This window comes from Prionailurus viverrinus, chromosome B1 (genome assembly GCF_022837055.1).
Source record: "Prionailurus viverrinus isolate Anna chromosome B1, UM_Priviv_1.0, whole genome shotgun sequence".
Lineage (NCBI taxonomy): Eukaryota > Metazoa > Chordata > Mammalia > Carnivora > Felidae > Prionailurus > Prionailurus viverrinus.
In genome coordinates, this window is record NC_062564.1 from 14,411,944 (window position 1) to 14,436,666 (window position 24,723).

Sequence of the window (24,723 nt, forward strand, 5' to 3'; positions counted from 1 at the left end):
AGAGAGGTTAGTCTTTAATTTCCTTTTTTTTGTAATGTCGTTTTTTTTTTTACTTCAAGGTTTACCAGCCTTCCTAATGTAAATTAGAAAGTATTCCTTTTTCACTTCCTGCGGAAGGTTTTGTAAGGTGGGTATCACACCTTCCATAAGTCATTGGGAGAATTCCCAAGAGAATTCACCAGCCCAGCCTATAATTTTCTTTGTGAGAAGCAGCCTTTCACAACCAAGGCTATGTAAGAAGTAAACATTTACCAAAAAAATATTTTCGATGACTATTTTCTTATTTCTCCCAAGGATGGCACATAACTCACACCATTTTAGATGTCATGTTTTGTTTTGCTTTAACATAATGGATGCTAGAGGGCACAAGGGCTTAACTCTAATGGAATCCCAGTTGAAAAGGGCTGGTGGACCATTTTTTATTATAGATTCCATTTCTTTATTAGATACAGAACTATTCAAGGGGCGCCTGGGTGGCTCAGTCGGTTAAGCGTCCAACTTCAGCTCAAGTCATGATCTCATGGTTCGTGAATTTGAGCCCCGCGTCGGGCTCTGTGCTGACAATTTGGAGTCTGTTTGGGATTCTCTCTCTCTCCCTCTCTCTCTGCCCCTCCCTGACTCATGCTTTCTCTCTCTCTCAAAGTAAATAAATAAACTTTAAAAAAAAAAAAAGATACAGGACTATTGCAGCTTTCTATACTTGTATTCATTTCAGTAAGCATTATTTCCTACAGGATTTGTCTATTTTACCTAAAATATCAAAATCTTAGCAAAGCTATCCAAGGTACCCTTTAATTTTTCATATATACAAGGACTTTGCTATGTTTCTGTTTTATTTCTCACATTGGCAAATTTGTACCATTTCTGCTTTTTTTCTCACTCTTGCTAGGGACTTGTCAAATGTTTTATTTGATTCAAAGAAACATCTTTTGGCCTTGTTGATTCTTTTTCTCTATTTATACATGTGTTTTCTATTTTATTAATTCTGCTCTTTTCTTTATTATGTCCTTGCTTCTGCCTTCATTAGGTTTAATTTGCTGCACTTTTTTTTTTAACTTCTTGAGATAGGTAATTGTTCAGCAATCTTCTTTTCCAATTTATGCATTTAGGGCTTAAAAATTCTTTTTGAGCACAGCTTTGTCTGCTTTTCACAAGTTTGATCATATGATGTTATCAAAATATCATGGAATTTAAAATAGTTTTTAATTTTCATTGTAATTTCTTTTTTGAGCTATGAGGGTTTTTTTTAGAAGTATAGTTACTTAATTCCTAAACAGTGGGGTTTTCTAGTTATCTTTTTAGTATTGATTTCTTCTAGCTGTATTTCACTGTTTTCAGAGAACAGAGAACATACTATTCAATCATACAGAATATTGAAATTTCCTTTATGGCTTAGTATATGGTCAGTTTGGGTAAAAGTTCTGTGTGTTCTTAAGAGAACATATTCACAGCCCGTTTGTCAATTTTTGTCTTTCACATCTTCTTCAAATTTTTCAATTTGCTTATCTTACCAGTTATTGAGAGAGAGATTAAAATCCTCCAACTTATGATTGTAGATGTCTGTTTCTCCTTTTAGTTTGTTAGTCTTTGCTTTCTGACTTCTGTGTTTATGTTCACAGATGAATATAAATTTAGCGTTGTGCTGTATCTTTCTGTTCAGCTGGCCCTTTCGTTGTTATAAAAGAGCCCCCTTTATCTGTACTAATACCCCTTGTTTTAAAATCTGTTTCGTCTGGTATTGATAAAGCTGTATCCACCCTTTTTCGGTTAGTGTTTTCACGGTTTATCTTTTTCCATCCTTTTACTTTCAATCTTTCTGAATTCTTAGATTTAAAGTGTTTCACTTGCAAGCAGTATATAGTTGCTTTTGGTTTATTATCCAGTCTTATAATCCTTACCTTTTAATTGAAATATTTCGTTCATTTACATTTAATGCTATTAGTGATATATTTGGGTTTGAACGTATTATCTTACTCTTTTTTTTTTTTAAGGAAAGGAAAATTTCATTTCCCCTTCTATTAGACCATGAGTAATACAGTCTTTTATTTTTTGCTGTATCCCTAGTGATTACAGCATGCATCCTTGCCTTCTTAAGAGAAGCTGCCTTAAATTAATGCTTTTACTTTTTCCCACACAGTACAAGAATTTCAAAAGACTTGAACTCCATTTATGCCCTTTCCTCCTTCTGCGAAATTATTGGCCATGCGCTTTAGTTCCGTGTATTTTAACGTATATCCCACAAGATACTATTGTTCTATTGCCAGTCAATATTCATTTAGATTTCCCCGCATCTTTACCCTTCCTGGTGTATTTCATTTCTTTCTGCATTAGTGCACTCCCATTTGGGTCCTTTTCCTTCTGCTTGAAGAACTCCCTTTAGGATTTCTTTTAGTGCACATCTATCAGTGTCTTTATTTCCACTTGAAAAGGAATTTTTTTTCCCCTGCATATTCAGAATTCGAGGTGGGCAGTTAATTCTCTGAACACATTACAGATACCATTTTGTTGTCATCTGGCTTCCACTGATTCTGTTGAGCTGCTGGAGAACAGTCGATCCTTAAAAAGGAATACATCTTTTTTTTTATTCACTGCTTATAAGATTTTCTCTCTTCCTTTGCTTTTCAGCAGTTCCACTCTGATGTGCTAATGTGGATTTGTGTTTACACTAGCGAGATTCTCCACCATTTCGTCAGTTTTCCTGAGCACATTAACTGTAAAAACTTAAATTCCTTCTCTAAATAACGGCAGTGTATGGACCACCTGTAGGTTGCCTCTTTTATCTTATCCGTTGTTGTTCTTGGTTTCCAGTGGATGCTGGGTATTACATATGAAGAATTGTGGAGGCTCTGGCTGATATTTTCCTCCAGCGAGGATTTAGTATTCTTCCAGAAGGCAGATTACAACATGGGCAGATCACCTGAGTCACTTGGAGGACCTGAAGTCCAATTTTTCTCTCCCTAGGACCGTGAAGAAACTGAAGTACCTGCCTACTGTTTTAGCCTCCCTGCAGCTGGGCTTTGCTTAGTTTCCCACTTCTTGCTGTCGGATCTGCAGCTGAGGAGTGGGAAATACCGCAGCAAGAACATCGTGCGGAATACAGGACTCCCCTTTCCGTTCGTTTCCCTGGGCCCCAGTGTGCTGGCTGCCTTGGGGGCCTTCTGCCTTTTCATCTTCACGTTCTATCGATAGTGCCGCTGTTCTGCACAGCCACCATTTTAGCCTGTGTGCCTCAACCGCTAGAACTGATACACGTCCCTGAGGGGAAAGGGTGGCAGTGACGTCGTCTCACCTGCCTGCGTTTCTCCTCTCCCCCGGGGTCTCGGCCTCCAGTCCCGATTGCCTGTGTCGCTCTCGGTTGCTTTAAAAACGCCGGAGGTTGGTTTGTTGCCTTTTGTTTTATTTCCATCAGCTTTCATATTTGTTCTCGGCAGGAGAATTGGGTCTGGTGCCACCTTCTTTTCCACAACCGGAAGCTTCAGTCCCCATCTGATGAGTTTTTGAATCATTTCTCACAACGTGATGTTAACTGCCGTCCGTACACCTTCTGTTCTCCAGGATGCCGTGTCAGCCCTCCTTGCGAGAACATCAGCTGAGCTGTTGGCTGTGGAACAAGAATTAGCACAGGAGGAGGAGGAAGAAGAAGAACCAGGGCAGGAAGAAGAGGAAAGGGGTCCAGATGGAGACTGGTAAAAACCCTGGCTTCCTTTTGCTATTCGGGAATGCAAAGAGGGTGTGTGTATCACAGGGAAACCTCTATAGGTTCAGATATTACCCTGGAATTATGGAAAGCGGTGCCGTGTTAGGCTGCTACCACTGAAGGAAGGACCCTCTTTGGTCATTAGAGAGTTGAAGAAGGTAACAGCAAAATTTTGGGCCGCGTCAGTGTTAACACAGGAAGGACTTTCTTTGTTCCTGCCTCCGTACGTTCTGACACTCTTTTCTGGGCTTTTTAAAATTCTTGGTCTCAGCTACCTGTTTTGAGGGGCGCCCGGGTGGCTGAGTCAGTTGAGCGTCTGACTCTTGATCTTGGCTCAGGTCATGATCCCAAGGTCCTTGGATTGAGCCCCGTGTCGGGCTCAGCACTAAGCGCGGAGCCTGCTTGGGATTCCCTCTCTCTCCCTCTGCCCCACTCTTCTGCTCTCTCTCGCTCTAAAATCATCATCATCATCATCTACCTGTTTTGAAAGGTGTGGTAGTTTATTGTCAATTCGTAAATAAATTTAAGAACTTACTTTCTTTTTCTTTAAATTACCAGAAGTACCTCTGTACCATTTAGGTTCAGGTAAAGCAAAGCACATATCTGAGTACTCATTTTCTATTTGTTCACCTCTGCCTTCTTTTTCTGTTTCCACCTAATTATCCATACCCCGTCCTTTGAGAAAAGAAAAAAGTTATTTATAGATTTTGTCCAGAATCACATATGTATAAAGAACTGCCTTTCCTGGTTTGCATTGTTTTCTCTAAAAACAAATTTTAGTGAATGCATCTGTTTTTAAAGTATAGATGTAAAATTATTTGGATTAATTTTAATGTATATGCAGTTGCTTATACTGTTGTGTTTGATTGAACTCCTGTTAACACATATGCACATACATATACAGCATGCGTTTGTGTGTGTGTGCATGTGTGTATAAAACTTGTTACAAACGAAGACTGGCAAGATACGTCGTAAATAACAAAATCTCGGACATTTGGAAGGAACATCTCACTACAGTTAGGCAAAAAGGTACAGGTACACATTGTTCTTGTCAGGAGCCTTTTACAGTGATTACCAGTCAGAGCACTGCAAAAAATAAACAACTACGAGAGTGATTATAAGGCCCATCATGATATATTTGTGTGTGTAAAACACAGTTTGTTTCACATACATTTCCAAAAATACACCCGATTTGTAGCAGAAAGGAATTTATAGCTCGTGGAATCCTTTGCTAGCTTCCCTGTGCTCACCTCATGACTAGGCAGTTAATAACAGGCGTGTGCCCATCTGCCAAGAGTCTCACCAATCACCATTACAGCCCACCCTTCAGTTATCAGGGGAGAAGATGTTACTGTCCTAAGGACATGAAACTCAACAGACCATGAGATATTCTAAGCCACGCTGGTACCCAGGCTTTCCTGTCGATGCAGTTTATTCTGAACATAAACCCGTATGTACATTCTGGGGCCCCGCTTGTAATACCACCCAAGCCCGTGCTATGGCTTTGATTAGAGACAAGGTCACATGGCCTTAGGATTCCTGTTATTTCAGGTGTAAAACTCCCTTGACGCAGGGTTTTTACCCCTGCTAGACTGTAAGCACAGTTGTTTTTTATAAAGTTTTTTTTTTATAAAGATTTTATTTTTAAGAAATGTCTACAGCCAGGGTGGGGCTCAAACTTGTAACCCCGAGATACACAGTTGCACAATGCACCGAGCCCGCCGGGTACCCCGACGATGGATATTTTCAATGCTTATGGCTTTATTCGCGTTCGGCGAAGTCACTCCATTCTGCTGGAGGATTAATTGTATAACAAGTAAACAACTGAAATCAAGTTACATTAAAGTGAGTGTCAGTGCTTTTAAATGGTGGGGCTAAATGTTGTACGTGATTTTCAGAATATTTCTAATTGAACGCCTAAGAATTCGGTCCGATTCCATTAATGTAACTTTGTAGTACCCAATTATGGTGATTTTGCTGCATATTGCTGGAGGGTCGGTTGCTGATTTCATTTTGCGTGTATACAGTTCGAGCCGGGGAGATGGCTTGAATCGTTAACGTGAGTCTCATTCCTTGTGGGAGAGCGGTGTCCGCCCCAGGTGGCCCTGCTCTCGCGTGCACCTGCCGGACCCAAGTTGTGTGTGGTTCTGCTCCGTCTCACCATAGGTTGACAATGCTGCGGGAGGCCTCTGATGAAATCGCGTCTGAAGAAGAGGCCGACGTGAAGTTGCCCGAGGGCGGTCGCCGTGCAGGAGACCTGTGCTCGCGCCCCCGCGGGCCCGAGGCGGAGGAGGACGTGGGCAGGAGAGAGGACGGCGGTGCTGAAGAGCGCGGCAGCCGGCCGCTCGGCGGGCCGTCCACCCTGGTGAGCACTTTCAGCCACACTCCCCACCGGCCTGACCTCCGGCGGCAGCGCGCAGGCTAAGTCTGTCTCCTCGGGTGTAAATCCGTACCAAGATCCGTGCCATAGCTGCTCACGGCAGGTGTCTGTGAAAGGAGGCTTTAAGATGTTCATATGGGCCCCAGTATTCATTCGTGACTTAAGTTGTATGTAAGAAGATGAACAGTGCTATTTAGAGCTGTGTAAGTGGTCTGGGAGGATTTATTAAAAGCCAGAATTTCCCGGCTAACACCAGGACGACCACTGGATTGCCTCACGTTTCGTAAATGTTGTGAGTGGACACGTTCAAGTCCGTCTTGGTGACGTGGTGCTCTGACCGGAATCTGCTCTGGAACGTGGCAGGTCGCTCGGTGTAGGGATGGGTGCTGGTTACGGGAGGGACGTGTTGGTAGAGAGCGCATCCCCAGAGGCAGGAAATCATTTTCAGGCTTGGAGGATGCTTGGGATGTCGATGATGGAGTCTACAAAACTCCAGCCCTTTGTTCCTGAAGAAAATAGTATTTTGCCCTGACCCAAGACTTCCTCCGATAAAGCAGCAAACCAGCACGAGGCAGCTTTTGAATCCTTTTATGCACGTGAGATCAACAATAAACGTCTGCCTGTGCCTGTAGAGTTAGTGCCCTGAGAAACTTCTGTTTTTACCTAAATTTTATTTTTTATTACATTTCCAGAGGTACAGCGAAAATCCAAACACAGCTTCACAGCAGTTGCTATTTCCGTGTATGCATAACTGTGTATTCTGTGTAAACCTATAACTTTGTAGTATATTTTCATTTTCTTATATGTTAATTACTTGTATCGTTCTGAAAAAACAACCACCACAAAAACCAGGGATCAGCACGTTGAACGGTATTTCGTGTTGAAGTACTCCTAAACAAGATTCTCTACAGAACCACATTTACCCTGTGGAAATTGAAGGCTTCCTTGTGTAGGTCAGATGTGTTGGGGGGCACCTCCATTTATGGGTGACACCGTCCTGCTCACTGCAGGTCGGTCACTTCCCGCTCGGCAGAAAACCATCTCCCGGGGTCCCGTCGGGAGGAACGCCAAGCCTGTCTCTCAGAAGCGGCCCTAGTGCCGGATGAGGCTCTGTTGGGAGATCAGCTGTTGCCTTTGTAGCTGGGCGAAAGGAGCAGAAATGTATCCTCATCCATCCGCGCCTGACAGGTGTCTGACTTCCGTTCTAGGTTGATAAAGAGACAAACACGGATGAGGCAGGCGACACCAGTGTGGCAGTTCGCCCCAAAGACCGCAGCGGCCTGAGCACTCGGCAGCGCCCCTTTGTCCGCAGCAGCGTGATCGTGCGCTCCCAGACCTTCTCCCCGGGGGAGCGGAACCAGTACATCTGCAGGGTAAGGGGGACACTGCCCCCCCCGCCCCGCCAGTGGGTGGCCCGCCGACCACCAGGGACAGTCACCGGGGGTCTTCCGATTCCGCCTACCAACACGGATGGGTAGAAATGCCCCGAAATATACATGAAATACCACACTCTCATGGGTCTTTCAGTTTGGGTTGTTTTTTTACCTTTTCTTAAATTTCATGTCTCATTAACTCTAAGCCATTTATTTGGCAAATAAGTGAATTAAGGACCTGGCTGCTGAATATATTTGTACTTCAGTGTGTATTTAGAAGCTTCAGATGACCTGAGACTTAAATATTTCTGCCGCATATCATACATGCCTCAAACCATGTTAATCCTGCAGAACCAAAATTAGGTTTTAGAACAAAAATCATCTTTTAATAATGCCTCTAGACACTGAGTCCCATCCCTCCCTGCCTCTGTAGACAATATGGTGGGCCTTGCATCGGTTTGCCAAGTTCTACTTCCAGAAGAAGTCATGAGTGATAGTAATAGATTAATATTATATTACTAAATATTATTAAATTATATATTATTAAATTATGTTGTTTATTATTATTAAATTATTATAGTATTAAATGCATTAATATTATATTATTAAATATAATATTTATTATTAAATATTATAAATAATATTATATTATTACATGGGTTAGAAAATACCCTCAAAATTCTAAACTTACTCAGTGCAGCAAATATTTTTATTAACCATCTGCTGGTAAGCATGTTTCTAGACACTTGACTGGACTTCCTCTGTGAACAGAAGAGGCCCAGAGCCCTGCCCTCACACAGCTTACACCCCTGTGTGTTGAGGCACAGTTACCGTGAACAAGTTGTGAAGTGTCTTAGGTGGGGACCGATTCTCTGGAAAACAGTAGAGCAAGTGAAGGGGGTTTGGAAATGGTGAAAACGAGGGTCTCAAGTTTAACAGTAGGGTCCCAAGCAGGTGAAAGAGTGAGTACAGGCTGTCTGGGTCAAGAACATTCTAGGTTGTTCTAAACTGTGACTGAAATCTGGCCTGGAACTCTGTATCTTATACAGACCCTACTTTTGAAAACTGAATATTGCAAATTAGCTAAAAATACAAGAGATACTTTTATTTCAAAGTCTGTATGATTATCTTAATGCATGAGTTCTGATGACTGCCCCCAAATGGCAGCTGTTGAAATTATACGTAAGAGAACTTAGTTGTTTAAGGAAAGCACAGAACAGAGAAGAACTTGTTTAGCAAGGATTTTCTTAAAGAAACAAACTCCTGTAATCACTAACCTGCTTTATCTGGTAAGCTTCTCAGTTCTAAACTGCTAGCACACTGTTATGCAGTGATTTTCTTTCTTTTCTTTTCTCTCTCTCTTTTTTTTTTTATCCTTTGTTGCCAGTTGAATCGAAGTGACAGTGACAGCTCAACCCTGGCTAAAAAATCACTGTTTGTGAGAAACTCCACCGAACGGCGCAGTTTGAGGGTCAAAAGGGTATGTATTCCTTTTGCAACATCTCACTGTCTCCAACCAACCCAGAACCACAGATCGTGAAGCATAAGTACCAGAACTCCTGAGCGTCATTGCTGCGTGCTCTTGGGCTACTGAATGAGGCCCCCATACTTCCAGAGAGACACAGATGTCGTGTTAGTTACGGAGATGGAGGGAGGGTGCCCCAGAGAGCGGCCACTCAGTGCTGATTTGGATCCTGTGCCAATTAAGCCAGGAGATTGACTCTGCGGTATCCGTGGAGAAGGGGCTTGCCTGATGGTTGATGGCTGCTAGGTCCCCACCTCACATCTGGCTCTGGAGCAGTTGTGGGAGTAGTGTAACACCCAGTACCTTTTTGGAAGGACCGATGTTCTGGTACAGGAGTGCACGGTTTTAGCAACTTGCTTGAAAACAGATATTTCGGGAAGGTGAAGGTTAACATGGACGGGAAAGCTCCAGCTGACCTGGGGACGTCGGGCTCTGGACTGGCCTTAAAGGATGAGTGGGAGAGAATGTTTAAATACGTTAAAAGGTTGGACTGTTCGGGTACTTCAGCAATTCCCGCTTACTTACAGCTGAAATACTGATGGAGAGTTACTTTCCCGCTAATAATTTGTTTAGTAATTTATTAAGCCATCGTATTGCAGCTTAGATGTGTCATTTAAGTGAGGACGAAGCATCGTGTGTGCTGAGCGAGGCAGACATGGCCGCAGGAGTTTCCAGTGTACAGAAGGCGTCCAGGGAGCACACGGGGCTGGGAAAGGTGCCTGGGTGAGAGAGAAGGGACTGAGCTCATCTGGTTGTGGGAATCTAAAAGGCTTGATGGGGGAGGTCTGTGGCCTTGACCCCTGTCTGAAATTTTAAAAGAAGATGGTAGCTCTGTGGGAGGTGGGGAGGAGGGATACCTGTGTGGTCTTCCCAGTGCGGTAACGTCGCGTTTACAGCATGAAAACTGGGATGACAGGAGTAGTTACACCATGGAAATCAGCAAATTCTTACAAACCCAGGCTGCTGCTGCTTTTTTTTTTTCTGAGAGAGAGAGAGAGAGAGAGAAAGAGAGAGAGAGACAGTGCACCTGCACAAGCATGAGAAGGGCAGAGAGAGAAGGAGACAGAGGATCCCAAGCAGGCTGCGTGCTGCCGGCCTGGAGCCTGATGTGGGGCTCGATCCCACGACCCTGGGATCACGACCTGAGCCGAAATCCAGAGTTGGATGCTCACCTGATTGAGCTACCCAGGCGCCCCCGACCGGTGCTTTTTTCTGCACCCGTGCCCCCACCCAGAGCTGCTTGTTAAACATCGGCCAGCGCAACACCGCACGCGTACACATAACCACTAGGAAGGATTTCTTATTCTGAAAAAAAGTAATACGGCCAAAGCACGTGTGTGTCTAGGTGATTCTGCTGTGTAATAAGTTTGTTAGAGCAGAGACCGAATACAGGGGACCTAATAAGATTATAGAATGTTCGAGAATGTTACAGCAATATGTGTGGGATGAGGAGGAGGGGGTACAAGCTATGCAGCCCTGAAACAGGAAGAGGGACAGCAGGCCTCCCTGTGCCATCTGTCATGAGCACCCCTGTCGTCCAGATCTTCAAGCCCGAGTACTTCTCAAATTTGAGTCCCTCCTCTCTCGCATCAAAGAGTACCAGTTTTTACTCTTATTTTCCATTCCCACTGCCAGTGGTCTGGACAAAAAATACCCTCCTCGTTCCCCTCTGCTCATGCAACCTTCCCAGCCTCTTCTGACTTCCTTTCGTCAAGTAGGCGTGACCAGCTGTGAGTGGTCTCTCCCTTCCTGTGGCGCAGAAGGCGCTACCTCACAGCTCACGGCTGGACGTCTTCAAGGTCAAGGACTGGGTCTTCTCTCCCTGGTGTGTGGCCCACAGCCAACCCCCCACCCCTACCCAGCAGACATTTACTCACACGTATTCAATCATTATTTCTTGGCAAATGGGTAAGATTGGCCCCAGGAAGAGCACCAGTGACTCGCTGGTGAAAGTGCCTGTTAGACAGTGGGAACTCGAGGAAGGGGTTGGGGTTTGAGCATATCGATGGGGGAGGCGCTCAGACCCTCAGCCGCGCCGAGCAGCTGCATTCTGGCCGGCGCTTCCGGAAAGGAGGGCCCGAGGAGTGAGCAGTGGGGTGCCGCCGTGTGTCCTGAGCTGGAGGGAGCGTAAGTTTCTTGTGTTTGCTTTGCACAGAGGGCAGGCGCCGGCTGGTGAAACGGTCAGGCTGAGTGAGGCCTGGGCTACGGCAACAACTTCACAAAGCCTCTGCGGTCTGACCCGACACGGGTTCGTTTCTTACTCAGCTGCTTGTTCGTTGCCGGCTGGCTAAATGCTCTGCTCATTTTGTCTCCCCTCGGGACCCGAGCCGACGAGGCCTCCGCCCCCGAATCTTTGCCGTCCCTCTAGCCGGGGACGGAAATGTCCACACGTCACACCGGCCTCGAAAGGCTGCCGCCACTCCCCTCTCCTCGGCCGCTGGCGCCTCCCTGCCCGGGAGCACGGAGACGTGCCAGGAGGGACGAGGAGCCGGATGGCCACCACCAGCCACCATAATGAGGGTGTTGTGCTGTTCTGTCTTCTGACCCTGCAGACGGTGTGCCAGCCCGTCCTGAGAAGAACGGCGCAGGAACGGCCCGTGCGCACATCCCTGGACCTAGAACTGGACCTTCAGGCGTCTCTCACCCGGCAGAGCCGCCTCAACGACGAGCTGCAGGCCCTGAGGGGCCTGAGGCAGAAGCTGGAGGCGCTGAAAGCTCAGGGGGAGACTGACCTTCCACCGGGCGTGCTGGAGGACGAGCGCTTCCAGAAGCTCCTGAAACAAGCTGAGAAACAGGTACCGGTCTCCGTGTCCCCGCTGGCCCCGAGGGGCGTGCAGAGATGGGTGCTAAAGCCTGTCCCGTGGAAGGTCCCCAGCTTACCCTCGCTTTGACAAAGTCTGCAGGTGCTTTGCCTGGAACCCGGAACTCTTTTCTCCCCTTGGCGTTGGCCTATTTTTTTTTTTTTTTTTACCTAGGATATTGCTAAGAGGCAGCACTGCCACCCCCCCTCCCCCCCGGGTAGACAGCAGGTCCCCCGACCACTCCGCCCCCACCCCTCCGGCCACCTGCCGGCCTGGAGCATGGCCACGAGGGGGAAGTGGCCATCCCGTTCCTGCTCCGAGGTTCTCACGGTCTCAACACGAGACTGGGCAAAGAAACTCAGTGGAACTTTTCACATCGGTGACAGATTCCATCTGAATCTTCTGAGTAGCCCTTTAGGACTCATTAACCACCTCAACTGTTAACGCCTTGTCAATTTGAAGGCTTCAGAATTTTCACAGTCTTTCTTCCCTTCAAAAAAGATCACACGTCCCATATTGGCATTTTTGCCTCTCACCCCACAGGTAACGGTACAAAATAAGATCCGATCACCGATTAAAAACTAGGGTATTGTTAAGGGAGTATTTCTATTGTCCTGCCACCTACCTGCAACCAAATTTTTTTGGAGCCTGCCTTGTTGGTTTATTCTCTAAAGTTTAGAATTCGTATTTGGGCATAAGAGAGTGTGTCCGCAGCCGTGTGTAACGTACAAACAGAACTTCCCACGTAGCCACAATATTACAAGTGCCAAAACATTAGTCTCTTTCAATCACATTTGATGGAAACCCGAAATAGATTAGAAACTTTCTTAAACTAATAGAAATTCTTGTCCATAGTATAAACTTCTCTTTTTTGGCCCCTCGTTGTTATTTGGTCACTAATGTGTGATACTATGGAGAAACTGAGTCATTTAATTGACTAGCACTACTAATCCTGGATGGAACTCAGAAACTTAATGAGTTTTCGGGATCATACTGATCCCAATATTTTTTTTTTAATGTTTTTTTCAACGTTTATTTACTTTTGGGACAGAGAGAGACAGAGCATGAATGGGGGAGGGGCAGAGAGAGAGGGAGACACAGAATCTGAAACAGGCTCCAGGCTCCGAGCCATCAGCCCAGAGCCTGACGCGGGGCTCGAACTCCCGGACCGCGAGATCGCGACCTGGCTGAAGTCGGACGCCTAACCGACTGCACCACCCAGGCGCCCCTGATCCCAATATTTTTTTAAGGAAAGTCCAAGCAACAAAACATATCACGCATCTGTATCATGTCCCAACCGACAGACAGAAACCTGGGCATACAGTAGAACGTCGTTAAGTATCTGTTCAGTGGGGAGTTGAATTATACGCCCTACGTTTGGTACTTTAGAGACTACCAGGGTGATTGGACGCTGTCATGCCCTCCTAGGGCTTGCGGTTTGGTAAAGGCGATGAGCCAGATAGACCAGGTCCTCAAGAGAAATCACTTTCTAGCGAGGTCGGGAGAGGTTTCATGGAGGAAGTGGCGAAGTGGTCTTGAAGGCGAGTAGTGGGACTTCATCCACAGCGGTGGGGAGGCCAGCAGGCACGGGATCCTGCAGTAGTCAATGTCCGGGGTAGCTCACGACAGTGAAGGGAGAGCCCAGAGCCTGGCTGTCCCTTTGCCTAATGGAAAATTGAATTAAAAGCCGAAGTCACCAACTCTTACATTTGTCACCTTGATAATAATAACCATTGCTTTTATTCTCTTGAGTCTTTCGATTCACCATTAGCAATCATTTCAAAGTCTTGGTTAACACTGACCAACTTTAATATCATGGAGAAGCATCACAGACCTTTGACCCCTAAAGGTCAAAGGCTTTCAAAGCTGGATTAGAGTTTTACAACTACAGATTTAAACAGAACCTTGCATCTTTAGGGGTTTTTGTTGTTTGTTTTTGATTTGCCACAGTCTGAAGTTCTAGATCCTTGGGCAGCAATAATTATAAAAACTATGGGACTTTGTGCACTTCATGTCATGTTGCTAAATTCATCCATGAATCACTTGGACAATTATTCTGGTTTGTTTCGACTGCTTTCTAATCTCCAGTGTGTAGAGAAAAGTTCAGTACAGCTAACGTTGGTTATTTGAAAAAAACTAAAAGAAAGAAACAAAAATAGACAAAGGTCTGGCAAGATCCACGAAGAGAAGATACACATAAAGACAACTATAAAAGGAAAGAGGGATAGAATTACAGGTAAATTTGAGATATAAAAGATAATGAATAATATCAAAGATAAAGGCCCACAATTTGGACAAATATCTAGGAAAATATAACATATTAAAACTGATGAAAAGGGGGAAAAAAGATTAAAAACCCTAATACCTCTTTAAGAAATGAAGGCAGTGATTAAAAATCTATCCACAATGAAGACATAGGTTTAGATGTTCTGTAGGTAAGTTCCACCAAACTTTCAAAGAATAGATTATCTCAATTTTATGTAAACTCTTCCAGATGCTAGAAAAAGAGAGAACACTCCACAACTCATTCTATGTGACCAACAACCCTAATACCAAAAGTAGACAAAGATACTATCAAAAAGGAAAATCATAGGCTGGTTTCATCCATAAGTATAGAAATAAAAATCCTAAATAAAATATTAGTAAATATAATCCAACAATATATTTAAAAGATACTACATTTTGGGGCACCTGGGTGGTTCCGTCGGTTGGGCGTCAGACTTCGGCCCAGGTCATGATCTCACAGTTCATGGGTTCAAGCCCCACATCGGGCTGTGTGCTGACAGCTCAGAGCCTGGAGCCTGCTTCAGATTCTGTGTTTCCCTCTCTCTCTGCCCCTCCCCAACTTGTGCTCTGTCTCTCAAAATAAATAAAAACATTTTTAAAAAATTAAAAAAAAAAAAAGATACAACATTTTGACCGTGCTGAATTGTGCAAGGCTTTTTTCACATTGGAAAAATCTGTTAGTGTAATGAATCCCCTCAGCAGATTAAGGAGAAAAACCAGTCGATGAAAGAAATATACTGACAATCGTCAATGTCCATTCGTGTTTAAAACTCTTGGTAAGTTAGGAAGAGAGGACTTCTTTAACTTGATAGAGAGTAACCAAAAGGAAATACGGTCCTAAAGAGACAAACACTGGAATCATCACCTTTAAAATCAGATGCAGGCGTTCAACGCTCTTCTGCTCAACATTGGATTGGAAATTCTAACCAAAGTAAGGCAAGAGAAAAGTGGAAGCGGAAGGATTGAAAAGGAGGAGATAAAGCTGTCACCACTGGCAGGCACACCTGGATTGTGTACGTTAAAGATCTGCAGGTGACTACGAGGAAGAAGAGAGTCTAACAAGAAGCGTAAGTAGAAGAATCATCTACAAAAGTCTGTTGCATTGCTGTATGCCAACCGGAAACAACTAGACATCTTACTTACGAAGATGTTTTTTACCACAGTGTCAAAGAATATCAAGTATCAAGGAATAAATGTAACAAAAATTTGCATTACAGGGAAAACTTAATAACCTTGTGAGAAGAGCGGAGGGGAAAAAAACCTCTGAATTCATGGAGACGTATATGCCACATTCATGTAGAACAGAGGTCAGCAAACTTTTCCTGTAAAGGGCCGGAGAAGAAATATATCACTACCTCTCAACTCTGCCATGCAGCCGCAAGAGTCGCCACAGACCAGGTGTGCCTGAATGGCCCGTGTTCCAAGAAAACTTGACAAACACAGGTGCAGGCCAGAGTTAGCCATCCCCCGATCCGGAGGAGGAGTTATTATAGTTGATTCTTGCTAAAATGTACACAGATTCCATGTCACTCCAAGCAGAATGCCTACATGCATCTACATGGAAATGGATGAAATTAACGGAAGAAAAAGGTCAAAGGATAGCCTTGAATGCTGTGATGGGGGGCCACCAAACGCTTCTTGAGAGGAGGTTTCTTTGGGAAGCCTTTGGTAGGGATGTGTGTGTGACATCCCTAGGGCTAGTGTGGGAACCCCCCCCCACCCCCACCCCGTCCATTTTCCGCAAAATACAATGAAAGGAGCCTGGGCGACATCTAAGCTGTCTAATCCTGATTGGAAGAAAGGGAATCGAAGCATCCTTTCAAAGATAAAAGTATCGTAGATGCACTGTTTCTAAGTGGGCTTTTTAAATCTTTCATCATATAGAATTCTAAGACTTTTACTGGTGTTACCAGAGGATTCAAGGTTTGCAGGTTTTTCGGGTGACTCTTGTTTTCCTTCCTCGTTAAAGAAATCCTTAGCACAAGTGGATGGAAACGGGGAGGGCTATAGAACAGCAACCACGGAGATCTTCAGGGCCAGCCTAGGCGCGTTGCTGAGCCTCTAAAAACCTGAGTGTGTCTGTTCTCAGCTGCAGAAAATTCCGGGAAGGGTTTCCTGGGGAACTTGAGCAGAACTGTTGCCTGCAAAAGAGAAACAGCTCTTGAGTGAGAGTCTTTTCTCTCCTGGGTGCCTCTGGCCTAGCCGGTGAGCTCCCGCGTAAACCCCCCAGGGCAGTGGCGCGGCCACCCCCTGTATCACGATGCCACCACAGGGGATGTTCCATCTGACCTTGGCAGAGGTCTCTTCTGCCTCATGAAAGCCTGCTGACTTTGCTTACCAGCCAAGATTTTATCCCGTTTGGAGTTTTGCTTGTCTCTTACCTGCCACTGGAGCACACAACTGCCCCTGACTTGCTGGTGGATGGGTAAATAGAGCATAGACAGGATGAGGACGGTCGGTGGCCCCAGGGTAGCTCGGCCACCTGAGGCCTAGTCCCCACCCTCAGGGTTAGGCCCGGCCGTGGTGTGGGCATCTTGGTCTGGGCTGTGCCTCCAAGCTCCAGGAGTACCAGGGTCCAGGGCTGTTATCAGGTCAAACCCAGGGGCTTAGGTAGGACACCGCTTTGTGCGTGAGCCTCAAGAGTTCTGAGAGACGGTTCTGAAACGGGGATTTATGCTGTTCGGATCCCAGCATCCCACGTAATGTTCATAGTCACGATCTAGGACAATAATGGCCGTGATACAGAGATCCTTGACTGCCCTCTGTTTTCAGACCTGTCGATCGGCCCCTCTTCCTGTCCTCACTGGCAGAAGTAATCCTAGGAACGTCGGGCAGATTTCCCAGACGTAATACGAGGTTGAATTAAATTCCCTTGGAAGTGGCCTCTCTGAAAACTGTTAGAGCTCGGTCATTCGGGCAGCCATCTGTGTGACGTGGGTGGTAGTTTCACCTCCCGTGTCCTAATTACAGCGTTTTGATTGTCCCCGTGGTAAGCCACCGTCTAGGAAGCGGGCGCTGCTGAACCACTGGCGGCCGCTCTCATCTCTGCGTCTACCCCAGGGCCACCGTCTCCACGAAGGTGCTGCTGTGGGTGTGTGAGGTTTTTGCGGGCCTCAGACCCCAACACAACCCAGCACACTTCTGTCCAGAGCCGTGTGGCTGGCCTGGCCAGCCGAGTTCACTTGCACGCCACGTTGGACGCCTTTGCCCACGGAGTGGGTCTTCTCCTACCACCGGGTGACGCTCACTGAGAGAAGGCGGGAGCTGGGCACCCGGCCTTACTGCTGCCGAGGGACCCTTCAGAGTCCTTGGCCTCGTCTGTCTGCCGCGGGGAAGCAAAGATTCCCCGTCCCTGGACGCTTGTCCAGCGCAGGATAGAAGCACGTCTCGTTCCGGCTTTGGGAAGTGTCTTAGAGGAGTGACACTTGAGAATTCTCTCTTGTGAAATGGTGGTTGGTTTTTATATTAATCTGCAGTTGTTTAGTCATTACACTGTACCCACTTATGCATGATTCTGGCCTCATACTACGCTACTGATGATTATAATCATCCTTACGGAAGTTGCATTGATGGTTTTGCTTAGAAATTTAATTATATCTTAATAGAGGTCTTCTCATCTGTGTATCTGATGAAGAGTGCCGAGTTGGGTTCGTAATCGGCGGGCACAGCGAGATCCCAGGGGGAGAGAGGAGCCCAAGGAGCATTTGCTGGCGACTGTGCAGAGCAGGAGATAACCCCCCCCCCCCCCCCCAGTCACTCTGCGCCACCCACGGGCCGCCGCCCGGGGAGCAGGGAGGGAGGAAGGAGGTGGTGCACAGGGAAAACCCACGGCAGGGACTGGAGGCTCGGAGAAGGGACACGAGGGGAAGCTGTGCCTTCGTGAAGTCCCCGGGGCCCCACAGGGAGCTGATGTCCCCCGAGGGCAGCGGGAAAGGATGAGAGGGCCTGGGCTGACGTGTTAGGAGTGTCGGATTGAGAGAGAGACTATAGTTTTCCAGTTCTCGTCGGGAAAATCCAGCGGGACGAAGCAGGGGTGTAGCCAAACAACTAAGGGCCACTAAGAGCTGAGGTAGTTGTTCGTCTTTATCACTTTTTTCTTCAAATGTCCCTGCCGTCGCTGTTATTTCCTAGATTGTTACTGTGGACGTCAGATGCAGATTCTATTAATACCGCAGGACGCACTCTTTTGCTGGGGAGTTGAAGTTCACCGTGAACAGCATGCTATGCTTGTGTGCACAATGCAGGGCGAGCTCTCTACCCAGCCTCCTGATAAATAGTGAAAAACGCTCCGGTAGACGCTGGGGGCCTCGGTGAGCATCCCAGTGTGAAGGAAGAGAGTGACTGTGACAGCGAGGCTGGCCGGGCCCTCCCTCCCCTGCGCCGGCTCTGTTTTCTCAGCGGGCCCCTTCCTTCCTGCCGCAGCTCCCTTCCGTGTTTCTAACAAAAATATGAACACAGATCCGCCTGAGAAAATGCCATAAAAAGGTGCCTATCTTCGGCTTCTGTGTTCTCCGTGCTCAGGTGGAGTTTCACATCCTCACCTACAAAATAGGAGGATGGGACTAGATGACTCCCAAGACCCCTGGTAGCCGAAAACTCTGTGATCTGTTTGTTTGCGATCGAATCCAGCACGTTCCCGGGATGAGCGAAGGTGCTGACCAGCAGGTGCGCCTGGAAGGCCACGTGGCCCAAAAGCCAGCCCTTGAGGGCACGTGCCGGACGTGGACAACTCGGAAGTCTGCGCCGAGCTGCGCTCCCCGCTTCTCCACCTGAAGGCGCCCCCCAGTCGGCCCTCCCACTGGTCGCCGGGGCAGCCCTTGCGGCCCCGCTGTTCCCGCACCTTGACCCACGCCCACCTCGGGCCGTTCCGCCGCCGCCGCAGCGGGAAGACCGCGCTCCCGGAGCCCGGTGTGCCCTGGCCCCGGGTAGTGATGGGGGTCCCGGGGACGGGAGTTCTTCCTCACGGCTACCAGCCCTGCTCGTGTGGGCCGCTTGAGTCGCGGACCTCGGTTTCCCACCACCCAAGTTCGCGGCAGCCTCGCCCGTGAACGCGCGGACGATTCCGGCAGCGTCCCCTTTTCACCGCGGCCGCCAAAGTGGGCAATCGCGGCGGACTTCCCCGTCCCGCCGGCCCGTTTCCGCACCCACGTCGCTGTGCACGCGCGGACACGCCGGCACGCGCGCCCGCCGCCCTTCGGCCGGGCTGCCCCCTCGGGGTGGGGATTTGTCAGGCGCGCGGCGGCGGCAGGGCCATCAAAGGCGTGACGGTGAGCGCAGAGCCTGCCAACCGCCACGAAAACTACAGCGCCCGGAAGGGCGGTTCGTTGAAGGCAGCGGCAGGGCCTCGATCCACCTCCGTCGCCCGGAAACCCGCCGGGGCCCAGGGTCGCGCCCCATAGCCCCCCTCTTCGTGGCCGGAGGTCCGTTTTGCAGCTCGGAATAAAAACCAACGCAGAGCCCGTGGCTTCGCGTGGCGCACGACGCCCTTGGGCAGCGGAGCAAGAAACGCAGGGCTGTAGATCAGGCCGGGACTGCGCTCCTTAGGCCGGTGGGCTTCTTAACGCGGCTGTGGCCAAGTCACCGGACGTTTCCGCAGGCCAGGCTCCCGCGGCCAGGCTCTTCTGGAATCTGGGACGTCGGAAGTGGCTTCCTGTGCCGGGCCCCGGGCAGCTCGGTCACGACCCGTTGGGGGAGAGGCGAGAGGGGTGCCGAGGAAGGCTTGGCGTTTTTCCAAAAGAGCCTCGTGTTGCTTCCGCAGCAGAAAGTTCTTGTTCTTCCTCAGGGTGATTTCCCTGTCAAAATGCCTTTTTTTACAGCTTAAAATGATACAGATGTTAACGTTTTTTGTTTTTTTTTTGAGTTAGACTCTGCTAAGAAAATGACGTGTCAAAGATACTGATACACGTCTTACTGGTCACAGGGAAGTATCCGGCATGGAGAGGTAACCGCCTGAAGGTTGGCTACCCTGGATGATTAACAGCTGGCAAAAACTTTATGACGCATTGTGTCGCCCAGATTTTTAGAGAAAGATACACACACAGAGATCAATGTAGTTTTCAGTGAAGTGTGTTCTTGCACGGCGGGGAAAGGAACGTGTGCCACGGTCGGTCTTAACTTCGCACAGAACAAAGCCGAATTTCTCAGTGATTTCGCAGCGACCGCAAACACGCTGGTAGTTGACAGTCAGCAGACGTCAGGCTCCGTAGAGAGACCATCTCACCAAGGCCCTTCCGTAGAGAGCAGAACAGGCCCCCGCGCTTGCATTGCTGCGGAAGGCAGCCAGAGGCACAAGGGGACCCGGGGAGCCCGTTGTTCATTCTGATCTGATAAAAGACATCCTGGGGAACCTGGCCCAGGTTTTCTTACTTAAGTATAGCCAGCACGTACCTTCCTCGTCTGGCCTCTCGCGATCTGCCCATTACTTAAGTCAATAAGCCGTTGGCTATTTCAAGATTGGTTTATTCACGTTGTAAGTTGCCAAGAACTAGGAAAACTGGGCAGACTCTCCAGTCTGCTCGGCAGTTCACCACTGTGATGGAGACCGCAGCACGGCAGAAGCCAGGGGCTTCTCTTTACCGAGTCAGCTGCTCCTTCTCTGGGACCTCACGAAGCACCGAGTGACAGCTACCCGGCCTCGTCAATGGCAAGATAATCAAGAGAGAATTACCGCTTGGCAAATAAAGGCCACTTTCCTAAACAGAATCCACCAAATCAGGGAATGGGGAAGGGGGACAGTGAAAAAGATCCGGCAAAGGGATCCTTTGCGGTGACAGATGCCAGCCGCTAACTGCAGGGGACGAGGAATGCCCTTGTGCTGGACATGTAGCTTCTCACAGAGCAGTGTGAGTGTGATTGATTCTTCATACGCACTTGCTGAATAAATAAATTTTCAAAAATCTCATCTTTCCTAAGAGTGCCTCAGCATTTTTACTTTCAAATTTTTTTTTAATTTTTTTTTAACGTTTTATTTATTTTTGAGACAGAGACAGAGCATGAACGGGGGAGGGGCAGAGAGAGAGGGAGACACAGAATCGGAAGCAGGCTCCAGGCTCTGAGCCGTCAGCCCAGAGCCTGACGCGGGGCTCGAACTCACGGACCGCGAGATCGTGACCTGAGCTGAAGTCGGCCGCTTAACCGACTGAGCCACCCAGGCGCCCCACTTTCAAATTTTAAATGAGTACGCTTACACTTTGAGAACAGTTTGAGATTTAAAAAGATTCTCAAAAAAATTAACATACGCTTATTATAACAAGTCAAATAGTAACAGAACTGTTAACCCTCCTTGAAGCCTCATTCCCGCAGGTATTTGTGCCTCTGGCTCTTTGTTAGCCTCTAGGGTTAGTTGAAAGGGTTACACAAAAATAGGGTCATAAAGACAAATTGTTGCAAAACTTGTTTTTCTCTCCTCCCCCCCCCCCCCCACTTAATTCTATATTCTTATACAAACAACAGCTTTCCCGGGGCACCTGGGTGGCTCAGTTAGTTAAGCATCGGGCTTCAGCTCAGGTCATGATCTCTCAGTTCGTGAGTTTGAGCCCCGCATCTGGCTGTCTGCTGTCAGCGTGGAGCCTGCTTCGAATCCTCGGGCTCCCTGTCTCTCTGCCCCTCCCCTGCTTGTGTGCTGCTCTCTCTCAAAAAAATAAACATTAAAAGAAAAAAAAAAAAGAACAGCTTTCCATACTAGTAAATGCTGCTGTAATTCATTATTTTTAAGGCATTCGCTTGGTGGCTATGTCATAATTATTTAGTCATTCTAATGACAGTTTCCCAGATTTTCGGTTATGGACAATGTGCAAATGAGCATTCCTGTATCTTTCTGGATTCAGTAGTGTTTCCAAAGCTTAAATACCTAGTAGAAGAGTTGCCGGTCCTGAGAGCTTGGCTGTGAACCACGGTCAAAGGTCTTGTCTCTGCCATGTCTGAAGACCTCGTCCTTCCGCTCCCTGGCCTTGACAGTGTCTGAAACAGCGGGCGCGTGTGGGAAGCCAAGACCCTTACAATCCCTTTTTTGCCAACACCAGTCTATCTCCTTCTAAATGTTGTAACTGCCCAAGTTAGTAACAGGGGGACTTGGCTTTTTCGAGCGCAGAAGGTTCTCCGTGGTGGGATTGTCCAGTCAACTTAGACTGCAGGCTGCAGGCTAGCGCCCTTAGCAAAGCGGTTTTTCCTTCCCTTTCCTTGTGCCAGTGCTGACTTCTGGCCTGAGTTGATCTCCCTCTAGTAAGACTTTGCTCCAAGCTACAAACAAACAGATGTTTCCTTTACAGTTCCGGCTGCTACCACCGTGACCAGTGGCCTCCACTAAGCAGGGCCACGTTTTATATTCTGTCACTGGAGCGCAGCACTTGGGAGGTCATGGCGAGAGAGGCTGACCAATGCTGGGGCGGGGGGTGGGGGGCTCCCAAATGAGCTGAGTCTCCCCAGCCCCTAGCTCCCCTCCCCCACCCCAAAACCCCCTTGGTGGGGCAGGGCGGGGCGGGGCGGGGCGGCAGTTGTGACTCCAGATGCTTCTTCCTGGCTCGGTAGCAGCACAGTCCTCTCACCCGTGGAGGCTCAGGCATTGGGACATCCGCCTTGCTGTCCCCATGATTCCGGTCCCGTAACTGTTCACAGTGCAGTAGGTGAGAATGGTAGCACTTCGGTGACTCGCGTTGATTTGCCATTAGTGTTTATTCCGTGTGGTGCCTGCTCCTGCCCAGTGTCCTTTTTCCTGTTGTGTTTTTCTCCTTGGAAGGCCTTTTGGACACCTTTCTGTTATTTGAGTTAAAAATGGTTTTGTTCATTCTGCCATTTGCCTTTTGAACACCTTTCAGATGACAGAAGTCCAGATGTTTGTTTGAATCTAAATGCATCAGTTTCCATTTTCTGACTTTCTGGAGAGCTGTGTTGGTAGTAACCACTGGAAAAAACCCAAGGTGGTTCTAAACCTTTTGAGACTTACTGAGGCCTATTAATCTTTAAAAGATGGTCACCTAAAAACCTGTTTTCCCCAAAGACTGACACTCATTCATTCAGACTGCGTTAGTTGTGCCCCCACTGTGTGCAGTGGAATCTCCCACTGGGGATTCCGGCACTGAGGGGGCCAGACAAGTCCCCACCCTGAAGCCACTTGAGAAAGTAAGGCAGGGGCAGGGTGCCTCGAAAAGAATCTCTAGTCCCTGTGCTGCCCATGGGTATCACTGAGAAAATGGCCGACGCTTAGTAAGATGTGCCAAGAAGCACTTAAGACACGGACTGGAATAAACCAAGTCACAGCCCATCTTGTCCAGGAGAAAAGTGACAGTTTCTGTTGAAATAAGAGCTGCAAGGCGTGGGTTCCCTCCAGCACGAGGCAGCTTCCCAGCGCGTGCTTGGCCGGCTTGCTTTCCCCAACACCCTGGCGAGAAGTGGGAGGGAAAGCGAAGAGGAAAGTTACCCTGTATCACCACCCCAAACTTTGTTTAGACTTCCTTTTCTTTTTTTTTTTTTCAAAGTTTATTTATTTTTTTGGAGACAGAGAGAGACAGAGCATGAACGGGGGAGGGGCAGAGAGAGAGGGAGACACAGAATCGGAAACAGGCTCCAGGCTCCGAGCCATCAGCCCAGAGCCTGACGCGGGGCTCGAACTCACGGACCGCGAGATCGTGACCTGGCTGAAGTCGGATGCTTAACCGACTACGCCACCCAGGCACCCCTAAACTTCCTTTTCTTAAAGCAGCTTTCCAAACAAATGCCAAAAATTAGCACACATATTTATTAGATCTCACTCTCCCTCAGAACGCAAAGTAATTTGAATTAGATTTTTGTTTCTGTCAGGTGCGGACAACTACTGTTTTGCGTTAAGTACGCGTTGACAAGACTGCTTCTGGATGACATTTCCCCTCATCTGAGTACGTAGGTCGCGTGAAGTCTCCAGCCACTTGACGTAATACAGTTCATTGTATAACGCAACATCACGAGCAGCTTCTGCAAATATAGGCAGTTTTCGAAAACAAACCACTGGCTTCAAAATCTTTATTGAGCACTTGAGCCTCTATAAATCATGTCAAACAGATGCAGTCTCTACCCTTCGGAAGCTTACGGGCCCATGTAAACAGCTCGGACCCCAAGGCAAACCATGAGCCAAAACCAAAATTAGCAATCAGGCAGCCTCTTGGCTTCACCTGCAAGTGGGAGTCCGGGCCTTGGTGGAGGCCGGCGTCCACATGATGAATAAACCCCATAATTTCCAAATAAGAAGGTAGGAAGAATAGTAAGTAGCACCTTTATACCTAAGCTTCATTTCCTACTTCACAGTTTATTTATATAGCTAAGGAATTGTCCTTTTAGTTGATGTACTTTTAAGTTCTAAGTATAACTGAAACAAAATTGTGATTAATTTTTCCCCGAGATAGTCGGGTAGTATAAAACATACACACACCACACACACACACACACACACACACACACACACACACACACACATATGCAGATGTACTTATTGTGGATAGTTTTCAGAATACACAGGACATGCCTGTGTCCCCTCTACATCTGATTTAACCACATGTTCATTGATCTAGATGTTTAAATGCTAAATCCCAGCTGAATGAACATTGCAGCCTGGAAATAATTGAAACGTGAGTAAATAATTACGTAAATAATTACGTAATAATTACGTAATTACGTAAATAATTACGTAAATA

General features: G+C 47.4%; 1 protein-coding gene and 1 long non-coding RNA gene across 3 annotated transcripts in view; both read left to right on the top strand.

Moving 5' to 3' along the window:
- Positions 1 to 24,723, top strand: part of WWC2 (WW and C2 domain containing 2) — a 208,667-nt gene that overhangs the window by 173,518 nt on the left and 10,426 nt on the right. For both annotated transcript variants that reach the window (XM_047856004.1, XM_047856005.1), the window contains 5 exons: positions 3,556 to 3,686; positions 5,864 to 6,062; positions 7,286 to 7,450; positions 8,838 to 8,930; positions 11,528 to 11,770. In XM_047856004.1, coding sequence (XP_047711960.1) covers positions 3,556 to 3,686; positions 5,864 to 6,062; positions 7,286 to 7,450; positions 8,838 to 8,930; positions 11,528 to 11,770 — 831 coding nt within the window. The remainder of the gene's footprint in view (positions 1 to 3,555; positions 3,687 to 5,863; positions 6,063 to 7,285; positions 7,451 to 8,837; positions 8,931 to 11,527; positions 11,771 to 24,723) is intronic.
- LOC125163806 (uncharacterized) lies at positions 19,318 to 20,963 on the top strand. Its single transcript, XR_007151562.1, has 2 exons — positions 19,318 to 19,482; positions 19,927 to 20,963. It is a non-coding gene; the product is annotated as an uncharacterized LOC125163806 (long non-coding RNA).